We start from the raw sequence: 13123 nt of genomic DNA on the forward strand, positions 1-13123 counted from the left end.
TTTCTATAAAAATATAATTTTAGTATAAAATAATCTATATAATATTTTTGAATATCAATAACCGCCAGGCCGTTCTATACAAATTAAAATAAGATAAGATAAGATAATTTAAGATAGAATGCTGATATTTCGATTGTCATATTGACATTTACCATCATACAAGAGAAAATAATATTTTTGTTAAGTTTCCATTAAATTGTTAAACTTGTTAAAATAGCCTTAAAATGTTTTTCAAACCTACAAATGTGATATTTAATCCCAACACATAAAACTAAATCACTTCAGCAGATCTTGTGCTGTAGACAAATAATTAAAATAATAATTTTAATAGAAACTTCTGCAAACACATTTAGATTCACCGTTTATTTATCGGATCGTGGTGTAAAGTGTTACAATACAACAAAAGATTCTTCATACAGTTATTGCACGCCAGAGTGTGCTTCTTTTTTGTTTGTTGTGTGTTTTTTTTTGTGTGTCTCACTCTTTTGTTCATTTTTTTGTTGTTTTTTCATTTGTTTAATCATTCCTGTTATGCTACAATGATTTCATTGATTAGTAGTTTATTGTTTGTTTTGTTCCATTCGGAGCAGCGTCGGGCCGGCCATAGGGTGCCAATTGTCACAATTAATAAATAATACTAAAACACAGACAGCACAGACACGGAATCCGGCTTGTGATGGATGGATGCGAATGGGTAAATTATTAAAATGGAATTTGCTGATGCTCGAACCGGAGTTCGTGCGAAAATGGGCCATCAAAACGCATCACACCTTTAGACAATCTTCTGCTTTGTTCGTTTTAAGCTCGTGTTGCCGGTGTCGCCCTACCAGTGAAACCGGTATTCGGTGTGGAAAAATTTGACTTTCATTGCCCGGTTCCGGTTTGATCCTCACTTAAAATCACATTACACGGGCGACTGAATATTTTGGTGCGCGGGTCTCACAATTCTCGTTAAATTTTATCGCCAGCAAAGAGGCAAAAAACAACATCGCGCATAAGATGAAGCGAATAAATCAATTGATTTCTTTGCGCGTACCATAACTAAACTCCTTCAGCGTTTCCGTATGCCGTGACGAGATGGACGAGAAGAATGACAAGCGTCAGACACGTTGGAATTATGGCGGATAATCAAAGAATTCTCCGTTCTTGAAATGTGACGGCAAAATGGAATCAAATTTGCATGTAAAACCCGGTGCTTTTGTGGGTGCCCAAGTGAACAGCGTAATGTAATGCTGTTAGCTTATGATGTATATTATCCATCGGTTTGGCCCCGGTCAATCAGCTTACAGTGTCGTGATGATGTCAACTGTATCTTTGAATGGGTTAGTCGGGGCCAGTACAGGTGGTACAGCCCTTAGCAAGGGCTGATTGGTGGCTTGTGTAGCGTTGATTAACGAACCCGTCGCAGCGTTTCCCTGCCCTCCCGAATGACCATTCCCTTGGCCGGTACCGCTTCCACCGCCCGTACCGTGTACGGCCGGGATTGTTGTCATCGTTGTTACGGTTGAGGAGCTGGAACTTGTGTTGGCTTTCATGCTGATTTCCATGTTAGACAGGGCGGACGAAACGTGCAGCAAGTTTTCCATAAGAATCTGATAGATTTCACTCAGCTCAAACTCCGAACGGGACACAATGAACACATCTGTTGAAGGTGTGAAGTGAGAAGCGTTATGAATGTTCCGATTATTGCATTGCGTTATTCCACCATTTAACCTGCGTCATTTGTTAGGTAAATAATTCCCCCACAAGATTTCATAAACAAATCAAAACCAATAATTTACAGTTTATACGGTTAATGCACTCCTGTGCTATACGTTTAAACTCCAAAACGAAATCGCAAATGACCGGAGGAAAAATTAATATTGAATATTAATATAACATTAAAGTTCTGAAACTAATGAAGTGTAAATGTAGTAACTATAATTAAAATTGTAACGAAATCACATGAAGAGAACATGTTTACATCCAGTAAACAACACGTCGCTCGCGAACGTTGAACGACAAACACATATTAGACATCATTTTTTAAACACTCTACATTACACTAATAGTTCGGATTACACATGCAAATGCAACCAAACCGAATCCACACATATTAAGATCCAGGACAGAGCGATAGAGGAAGAAAACCAAAAACCAAACCACAGGTTGATTTAGAGGACGACTCACACGTGTCATTCTACAACCTTTCCCACTGTGCTACATAAATGAAGCAATAAATTACTGTCGTCAGCAGTCAGCAAAAGGTTTCTAAATGATATTTATGAAGTTACCTTAACCGGAAGACACTGTCAGCTACTACTACTACTACTGCTACATCTTGCTTGTTAAACGTTATTAGTTGTAATAGTACATCCGATCCTCGTTTTTAACACACATAATAAAACCCCAAAAAAGGTTCATATAAATCATTGCTGGAATAGGTGGAATATACCAATTTTTTACGTTCCTTCTCCTATTTCCCAACTGTGTTCATTTTTAATGAAAAAATTTAAAGCTTCGCCAAGCAATACAATGAACAGTTGTAAACGTTTTAACGAACACAAAGGAAAACTAAACCCTAGTGAAGGGTAGTGAACCTCATTCCACAAGAATGGTTTAGGAAGGTTTTTATGGATCGTTTTGTACACGGTCAGCAAATACAAGGGTACACATCCTTTAGCTTAAACGTTGCAAATAGCGTCCGGAGCGAAGCGGTGACCCAACTAGGAAACGTAAATCTATTACGTTACACTTTTATTCCCAGAGTTCGAACGGGTGCATTTTATTGGATTTCAACTTTGGAGTAAGACGTGAGATGAAGGAAAAAAAACACTTCCCTTAAAAGTGACGCTTGTCGAATGTAGTAATGGACAGCAAATTGAAGAGAATTCAGTAGTACCACATAAAGAAAACCAAACAGCTTCATATAAGCTTCAAGATTTTTTCTACAATCACCAAAACACACAATGCAGAAAATATCAGGCAGGAAGAATAATAACGCGAAACGAAAAATAACAGAGAAAATACTTGTGAGGAAAATATCCTACAGAAATGCAAGATTTTCGCTCTTAACCAAGATATGCTTCCCAATTCCCAATCAAAAATCCCTTTAAAGCTTACCGTTTCTATCCTTCGTCAGCCTATGGGCGTAAACATTTAATATGATCGATAAATCATCGACGGTTTTAAATTCCGTGCCAAGATTGCTGAACAGACCGTCACCTACACCGCACGCAGACACACCACCGGTGTTATTGCCCGAGGTATAAACGGTTCCACCACTAGCACCGCCAGTACCACCACCGCCGGGCAGATTGTAATTCGATGCCGAATGGTTCGACATTTGTTTGTGCTGTTTAACGTGATTTATCGCTGCCGACCACCTGTAAATATAGAGAGGATAAAAAAAAGGTTACGAAAAATGTCAGCTATAAATATAATAAACATTATTTTTATTTCCCACAGCCAATATTACTTTAGTGTGGAAAATTTAAACAAAAACATAAATGCTTACCGTTGGTTGTCGATCAGCTCTACTAGTATGTTCTCGAACTCGCTGTTATTCATCGGCAGTCCCGGTGAAGGTGTTGGTGTGTTTTCACCCTCGGTCGATGTGGATGTGTCGAGCGATTCCATCTCCGCATCATCGATGCAGCGTAACAACGCACCCCGGACGGACATGTACAGGTTGGAAAGATCTTGCATTTGCTCGTTCTGTCGCAAATTCTGCACTACACTGATGGCAATTTTATGATCCGATTCAATTAGCAGCAGCAACTGGAACATCAGCTTGTACAGTCCACGACCCAAATCTAGCAACAGTTCAGCCGTGGCCGGATCAGTTGAGGTGGAAAGAGACACGACCGTACTGGAACCTCCTGTACCTTCGTTTGCCGAATCAATGTCCGACGTAAAGAGAGCCAACTTGCAGGATGCTTTCACTTCGTCCAAACTGTCCAGTACGGTCTCTTTGCGGTCGAAAAACGTCTCCAGATGCTCCTGCACTTCCAACACACCGTACCGAAGGTTTTCGAATAGCCGTGGCGTTGTTGCAAGGCTTTGATGGTACCAGATTTTCGGTGGATCACCGCGCGTTGCCAGCAGATCAGACAGGACCGAAATACGATGTCCTAGCTGTACACCACAGCCAGTGAAATATCGCATACACTCCTTGGAAATCCCGATCGAGCGTACCGTCAGCTCCTTAATCAGTCGGAACATTTGGTTCAGTAAATCAGGCGCATGGGACGACGGTTGGTTTACGAGCAGTCCCACCAAATTCCGACGCCACACATCGACACTTTCGTCCCGTATCGCTCCGGTACGGAATGGATGCATCCCGGGCAGATGAGGTGATGCATTGCACGGTGTAATATCCCCGAGATCACCTGCACTCGATCCGCTCGTATCGCTGCGCGAAACCGAATCCCGCCGATGGCGCCGTTCACGCAAACTTAAGCTCGTCGGTGGTCCACTAAGGTACGCCGCCTTGGAAAAGATGGGACGCGGTTCTTCGTCGAGCGGTGATTCCGACTCAACTTCCTCGTCCGATGAATCATCCGCGTTCGGACGCTTGCGGCGATTAAAGACGGGTGTTTTCTCGCTCAAACTCTCGTCAATGTTTGGATGGGATGTTCGCATACCAGCAGTAAGACCACCACCACCGCTGGCGGACAGTGAGTGTGGTTCATTTTCACCCTCGGACAGTGGACGACGTCGTACGCCCCAGTTAAAGTTATCCGTCGATTCACCCTCGATGCTTTCGCTTTCGTACTCGAGAAAATCGAAGTCCTTAAACACACCGAAGTCTGGTGCACCGTCGTCGCGTTTCGAACCGCCGCTTAAATCTTGCTGTGCACCGGACGTCTCGTCCGTGCTGGATGCGGCAGACGATTGGCGCTCTAGCAGATCGGACGATTGGCTAAAGATGACCTGTGGAACAATATATCGTTTGGAATTAATAGTACTGTTCGGGGTTTTGTCTCTTCCTCCGCAGAAACAATGATGGGAGTTATACAATGAGCGACGGGTAATACATTGAGTGTGTCTAATACATTTTTTGTTTTTGCACCGTCGATATGTTTTTTTGTGTGTGTGTGTGCTGAGAGTGTGCAAGAAGACTACAACTATAGCTTTTTATGACAAAAGTGGACTCAATTTAAACACAAATGATCTGTTGCAAACTAACCATGTCTAGCATTTGGCTCAAGCGTCCCATAGTACCTAAGGCGACATTTGACAATTTTCATCCTAACTTTTTAATTAGAACTTTTCCATATTTTAACTCCACAAAAAAACCAAACAAAACTTCAGTTTATTATTAATGACGATGATATCATTTTGCACCTAATATTTTTGTGTCACTCCACAACATTTTTGAAAGTTCATGCTCTGGAAGTTCAGCCATCTGTGTGCCAGATCTTTAATGCATTCTTATCATACCGCTTTATAGAAACTTTTTGTTTTATTTCTCATAAAACCAGCAAACGCCCTTTGCTGCCCGCTGTTACCATTGTTGACAGACTCATAAATTTTGCAAATCTACCAAAGTTTTCGGATGCTGCAAATTTTTGGCCCATACCGTCACTGTCTCGCCCAGAAAGAAAAGAAAAATCAATGCAAAAAGGGGAAAGAACACAGGCAAGGCTTAGTCACAATCAAAGCTTCAAAGTGGCAATAAAAAAGTAAAGCTTAATCCACACGGTTTTCCCTTTTTTTCTTTTCTTCTTTTTTTGCACATTTCCACAACATTAGCGAAATTTGTGCAAGTTGTCACCTAAAACCTTCCATTCACTAACGGTGTTAAGACGAATGATGGTTTGTAGGAGATTGTGTGCAAACAAAAAAAACATCGAAAAAAAGACACAAACTTATCACAGTCACAAGCAAAAGCAGAACAAGAAGCAATCGTACCCCACTGGTTCAAGCTTTGAATTCGTTCCCATTCTACATTGTCCTGCCAAATGTACGGCACAGTGCAATGGTTCTTTTATGGGTAAAACGGTGTTCCTACATTTTCCACCCACTGAACCGTAACCGTGATCCATTCTTTACCATCGTCGCAACAATCGGAAACAGAAATAGTTGTGCAAAACCGAAAAGCTACCCAAACAATGAACGCAAAAAAACAGAATGTAAAAGAAGAATAATTGTCCATAGCTAGAACTAACAACCTAACTTACCACCAACTAATAGTGTCAAAAACTTACAAAAGAGCTTGTCTAGCGTTGCAAAAAGAAATTGGGCAAATTTCGAAAATTCCCTCCCGCCATGAATGCTATCAAGCAATGGTGAAGAAAAATTCAATTTACTCTTCCATTTAAAGTGGTTCACGGTTGGTATGGCGATTTCCAAAAAAAGAAAAAGAAAACTTTCAATTTTCAACCGGACATCGTCATCCGTGGATGAATCTTACACATCGGAATCGGAATGTGTCGGTTAGGTTCAATGATCATAAATCTTCCCATTGGTGTAGGCTATTCTCTCGGAGGACTTCACAAGCCCCATTGCATTGGCCACTGTGCAATCCAGTGGTAAATCAATCTTTTTCAATCATTGTAGGGATTTTTCTAAAACCCTATTAAATTTCTCCCTTACTTTCTTTCACTTTAATCTTGTGGGAAGGGGTTGGAGAATTTTAAGTCTACTCTGGAACGCTTTCCGCACCAACCATTTGATTCTGCTCGTTTCAGTCTTTCACCAAACAGTCGTTTGTCCGGGAAACGATTCGATACTGTACTCGAGCACTCAATTAATTGCAAGAGGAACGTATTGATGAATGATGCCACGTAAATGTTTCATTCGGTCAGTTTAGATAGGTTGGCAGATTATTGGTAGATTTCACTCGTTGGTGGTTTCTACTTTTGCCAAAAATTTGATCGCTTGAAAATCACACAATATTTCACAAACCGTTTTCGTTATTCGAGCGTAAAAAAAACCCCATGTACAGCTGCCTTTAAATCAGCTTATCGAGTTGTTATTGGCAAAAGAGATAAGCTACACACTCTTTAACAATATATTTATGTTACGGTTCAATGAACGTTCGAAAAAAGAAGAAATAATGATCACACTTTTAGCTGCAAATTGTGGTAAGGATTCATTCTATACGTAAATATATTAATAGCAATCTTTGGCAAACATGAAACATCACAGTGACATACGCCTAAACTCATTCTCCTTTTTGGGGGCGTTCATTGTTAACAATGTGACTGAAGCTAGGCGTGAGCTACGATTCTATTATGCGAACAACGACACCTTAAGCAATCAATAAACTCAGCCGAACAAAAGCAATGCTTTTGGAGGGTTTGTCGCTTTTTTGTCAAAAGTCACCCCATACAAAGGGCAGCTAAAAAAAAAATACATGTCAATAAGGTTAGGTTGCCGAAAGTGAAGTTGCGAAAAAGAGCAAAAACAAACCCGCTACTAATGACCGATACGAAACGTGACATATTTAATGACATCCAACATCCAACCCTGTATGCCGGACAAGCGTATGCCAACCGTTTGCACAAAAGAATAATAGACTTCCATAATTTTGTTTACTAAAGCGTGTAAAATTGAATTAATGAAACTTTAATTGTTTTTAATTTTTGTACTTATTTACTTTTTAAATACTTCAAGCTGTTTCATTGAGAAATGTGAACGCGACTCCTAGTATAAAAATAAACAACTTTCATCAAGTCTATTCCAGCAGCAAGTCGCATCCGCCCTAAAAGACTTTCGCCAATTGCACAAGCACAATTTTTGTACACTTTCCTTTACATTGCAAGTTCCACTTTTTTTATTAAAGCGACCACCCATCACTCATCTGTCTTCATGTGCCATCCGTCAGTGACGTATAAGCAAACCTTTTGCTATTGGTACCATATAGAAGCGCCCTTCTCTTTATTTCGTGAAACTGTTACTAGAGTTGGCCAATTTTTCCCCCAGGCTTAGACTAATATCGAGGAACATTTTTTCTTTGCTTTTCGCGGCATTCCATTAAAGTCCGTGGTTGGCGTGACGATACAACAAAACTGGGCACACTTCACCACTCTAAACCATGCGGGAAATATCGTCCCACACGCGTTACATATCAGTGTTGAATGTAAAGAAGCATTTGCACAATTCGCTCTTCCAACCATAGATTGAATAGGGACACGAGAATGCATATCGCTGGAAAATCCGATTGTGTCAAGCACCAGCGTTTCATCTCCAACACGCTGCTTTTCTGAAGAACCGTTTGCGAAGAATCAAACCAAAAAAAAAGAAGCGTACAAAGCACCACTTCCCCAAATGCAAAGTGTCTTTGTGAAGCTCAATTTTACAACAGCGACACGAATGAACACACATCGACAAATTACCAACGCGACCAATGTTTCTAAGCGTGCTTTTTTCGGTTGTTGTTAACTTTCCATTTTTAGGATACACTACTCGGAATTACGGACAATCGTTGGGGTGACATCGTCAGCAACGTTTGCAAGCATTGGCAAAGAAACATTTTACACGCCCAGCGACCACACTGTTTGGGGCCACAGCTTGATACGGCGCGGTTATTGAAGATATTTATCATTAGTGCTTTCTGATAAATGTATCGCTCTGCACAAGCTCATTACGTACGGTTCATTTGCCGTCAAATTTCGACGATGATTGTTGAAGCGAAAACGGAAATTATTTCACAGATGCTTCACATGAATTTGAGACAATTAACCATTACAGCACAGAACTTGCAGCTACAGATGATGAGCGTTTTTGGTGATGAATGTAGACCATAAGCACCAAAGTCTCTAGCACACAGACAAATGTGTCTTGCGTTGTCTTGCGTTAATGTGCTTCCTAAAACTAATTACTGTGATTATGTTTACATACGAAGGCAAAAGCTCATGTACCGTATTACGGAATATTAAAAACGAAACAACAGAACAAAATTATAGCTTAAGAACAATACCGACAAAACTTAAGTTACTAGATTCACATTACCAAGTTTCCCATTTCATGGTACACATGGGATAATTCTAAAACAAAACACAATGATAGAAACAAAACAGAACATAATAACACATGAGCTCTGAAGTAAAGGAAAACAATAGAAACAAAACGTTCAGCTGAAGCGAATTGCAGAAAATGCGTGAAGCACTTACGTCCAAAGAGAGAGAGAGAGAGACAGATAGTAGGAAGTAAATGTGTTTCATTACCTTGGAATACAATGAGCTTATGATATCATCCTTTACGATATCAAATATACAGGTTTAGACAATGTTATATGAATAAAAGAAGAAAATAATAACAATAAATTACACAACTAGAAACGCCATTTCGCGTGAGCAATTTCATGTTCGGGAAAGGAATTCATCCTTCGTTACTAGTTTTTTTTTCTTTTTCAATCTTTAGTTAGGTCATATATCAAACCTGCGCACAGCATTTCATTTAATTTCATTCAGTTCAATTTTTAGTTCATTAAAAAAAGTATAAATAATCCAAACAATTTGACTTACCGAAGGACTCTTGGGTAGACCGACACGTTGTCCGCAAGTTGTTAGAAGGTTTACCAAACACTCCCGGACGCGACCCTAGAAGAGAGATGATATAATTTTAGCAATACATTTAAGAGTTTGCATAAATAAAATAAAATTAAGTAACAAAGCATTACATACACCGTGATCAATAAGCTCGAATATACTTCTTTGTGTTCGTTTCGAAACGAAGCGGCTTTTTATTAAACATAACTTTAATTATAACACCATCAAAAACTTTTCCACTATCAGAAACTGTTTGTCCTGAAGCAGCCACTGAGTACGGCTTCACTGATGGTTTCAAGCGGCATTTGTAAGCGTCGCGATTTCCATCGATCAAAGAGGTAAGAATTAACGATGGATAGAAAAGAGGTAAGAATTAACGATGGATAGAAATAGAAATCTTGCAGAAAATTGTTGCACAAAGCTTGCAACAGCTCTATGGAAGTTATTATTATATATTCCAGCAAGACGACGCACTTGCACACATTGCGAACATTGTTCAGACGTGGTGCAAGGGAACTTAACAGATTTCCTAACGAAGCCAGGATGGGTTCCGAGCTCTACTAATTTCATGTTTTTTGATTTATTGTTTGGTATCCAATAATAATAAATAAAGGATAATCTAATAGCAAATCCGGCAGGACCGGGTATCAAATCCCACCTGGACCTGCTTCCCTTAGCAAGAACTGACTATCGGGCTACGTGGTAAAAATAAGTCTCGAAAGCCATATATGGCCGGCATGACCTTAAGGGTTGTTAAGCCAACAAGAGAGAAAGAGATTCAATATCATCCCACTAGAATCACTAAGGAATCCCATGCAATCAGTGCATCAGGCCTACAACACATTGAAAAACGTTCACGGTTGCTGGTGAAAGTAAACTGGGGGAGTCATGCAAAAGCATTTGCTATAAATAATCCACAGAAATAGTACTTTCAAAAATAACCCCAAGTTATACCCCAAGAAATTCATCATACGTTGTTTCCGTTACTATTTTAGTTCATGAAAATGTTCACGGTTAATATAAATCTTATTGATCACGGTGTATAGAAACCGTTACAACCGCTTACCTGTGACATCCATGGCCGTTTCCATCCGCTCAGTGGAGCAGTATCTGCCGGCGAAAGACTCGCACTTCTGCGTGGTGAGTTCGGTGTTCCGGCGTGTCCGTAATGGCCTCCACCTCCACCGGTAACATTGCTCGAACCATTGAAACCTTTAGCACCGATTTGGGCCCCAGAAGTTGTGTTAGTTTCGTTATCGGATTTTAGCAACAACTTGCGTCCTATTAGCGGAGTTTGCGAGACATCGAACGAAAACTCCATTGTTCGTCCGGCTAGTTCCTTCTTGCAGAATACCTCCGAATCGCTAAAACTTCCGTGCAGATTAGCAAACGATGAACTGGTAACTTCGGACGATTGCGGTACAACTTGCAGACTGGAACTTCGTGTCACCACGAACTTCAGTATCTTCAATGCTTCCTTCCAATTGGGACTCTGATGGAATATACATAGTAACACACATAAAATATCAAATCACTGGAATGTTATCAATGTGTTATCAATGTGAATGTTACACTTCCGTATAAGTACAGTACAACTTCTAGTAATAAAACAAAAGTACTCACATCCAGATACTTTGATATTATCCTCAGCATATCGCCAGCAATCGGTTGTATGGTGACGGCGGACAGATCCACATAGTGCAGCATGCAGTGTATCACACTCAACACCTGCAGCTGTACCTGTACCCATCCCTTCTCTAGTATCTCCGTCAGGAATGCGAGCATATGCAGACCCATATGGGCGTACGTGTCGTACAGATACTTTACCACACATTTGGTCCACTGGAATGACTCCTTGCTGAACGTCTTCCTACTATACAGCGTCATAACCGTGCCGAGATTCTCCAACTTTAGTCCCATTTCGGACGCAACTTGGGCAATGTTCTCAGCGCTCCGGATGCAAATCTCGTTAGCGTCCTCGTAATGTAGCAGCATGTACGGCAGGAGAGCGATCACGTTCATTGGAAAAGCACAGCTTTGCGTCGGATCACACACGGGCAGATTTAGTAGGGGCGTCAGCTGCGACAGAAGAGCGATCGATGCTTCGTACGTCCCGGAATGTGTGCATCCTTTCAGCAGTAATGCGTGCACTCCCGGGTAAGTGGACCACTTTAGCTGTTGCTGTAGCTTCTCAACCTTATCACGCGCATCCGGCCTATCCAGTGGCAGCCGGTGAAGTACGCGCGTCAGCAATCTTAGCGCCAGCAGAAACTCGTGCTCGTAGTCACTCTCCAGCAGGGACACGGCGAGCCAAAACAGTTGCGCCAGTATCGTCATCTTATCGTCCTGTGTTGCCGTATCGCCCAACAGCTTCAAGCTTTGGGCACTGCGCGACCGGGACAGTGACGTTTGACCAGCACCAAACTTAGCCGCATTGCGTTCAATCTCTAGCGCTGCATTCCGATTGCGCAGCTCAATCTGCTTGTCGATCGGTGAGTTGGCCGCCTTACGCGAACAGTACGAAATGGAGTAGCTGGTGCTGCGCGTATGTCCGCCACTGGTCGCATTGTGCAAACTTTGGCCAGGTGATCCACCACCAATGCCACCGTCACCTGCCCGCTTGCTTCCGCTGTACATACTCGATACCACACCTTCCTTGTTGTTTAAATTTGGCGTACTTTTGAAGATGTCCTTCATCACGTCCAGTGGGCGAAAGTCGGAATCGAGACTGTCGACGGCAGCTTCCAGTGTGAGCAGCAGCTCCGTTACGTAGCCCTGCATGTCTTCACCCTGCTCGGCTACGGTTTCGATTAGCCGCGACAGAATGTCAGACAGCATGCGCGAGTTGATTGGTACATTAAGCGAGCGGAACACTTGCAGACTGCGCCCAGCATAGTGGCGGGACGAGCAGCTAAGCCCAAGTTGCAACGCTGTCTGTGCCCAGCGCTCCGGGATCCGTGCGTGGGGATAGCTGTCCGTGAACGCCTTCACGATATGTCGCAGGAAGCACTGCAACTGATCCGCCGACTTTATGCTCCAAACTTTCGCCGTTATGTCCTCGTAGTTCCACAGCGGCTGCTGTTGACTGCTCTCGTTCGAAAGGAACTTGATCAGGCTCTTGATGACGTGTGCCGTCGGCATGGTGGGCCCCGGTTGCGGCGGTGCATTCTCCTCCGTTACGATCATCGGCACGGTAGGCGTTTCCTCGTTCGGTTGGTTCGAGGCGGGCGAAAGAATCGATTGCTGTGCCGTGCTGGTGTTTAACCCAAACAGGTAGCTATCAAACTCTTGGTCCGGTTCGGTAAAATTGTGATCAATCACGGGCAGGGACGGTACTACAATGCCCAACCGCAGCTTGGATGTATCACTGTTCAGCAGTATCTTCGCTACCGTCAAATGATCGTTATGTTCTGCCAGCACAATCTACGTACATATTGGATCACGTTAATATTACGATAAACAGGAAAGCAATAAGATAGTAAGAGGCGAATCATCCTAATAGCGGCACTAACAACTTATGATAGCAAACGACTGGGAGTTACAACCGTGAAAAAGCAATTTCTCACTTCCATTTAGTACCTAGAAATGGCTTTTAAAATCCCATACGCTATGGGATCGGGGCGGCCTGGTGGTGTATGTGATAA

General features: G+C 42.0%; 1 protein-coding gene across 7 annotated transcripts in view; it reads right to left on the reverse strand.

Moving 5' to 3' along the window:
• Positions 1-322: 322 nt before the first annotated feature.
• LOC125770405 (protein furry) overlaps positions 323-13123 on the reverse strand; it is a 39665-nt gene continuing 26864 nt past the window's right edge. For 5 of the 7 annotated variants that reach the window (XM_049439915.1, XM_049439911.1, XM_049439913.1 and 2 more), the window contains 7 exons: positions 11103-12902; positions 10546-10971; positions 9456-9530; positions 9156-9185; positions 3497-4914; positions 3103-3365; positions 323-1642 (listed from right to left, as the gene is read on the reverse strand). In XM_049439915.1, coding sequence (XP_049295872.1) covers positions 1284-1642; positions 3103-3365; positions 3497-4914; positions 9156-9185; positions 9456-9530; positions 10546-10971; positions 11103-12902 — 4371 coding nt within the window. In that variant the 3' untranslated portion in view covers positions 323-1283. The remainder of the gene's footprint in view (positions 1643-3102; positions 3366-3496; positions 4915-9155; positions 9186-9455; positions 9531-10545; positions 10972-11102; positions 12903-13123) is intronic. The other 2 variants (XM_049439917.1, XM_049439914.1) reach the window with 1 other exon arrangement.

This window comes from Anopheles funestus, chromosome 3RL, assembly GCF_943734845.2.
Source record: "Anopheles funestus chromosome 3RL, idAnoFuneDA-416_04, whole genome shotgun sequence".
Classification (NCBI taxonomy): domain Eukaryota; kingdom Metazoa; phylum Arthropoda; class Insecta; order Diptera; family Culicidae; genus Anopheles; species Anopheles funestus.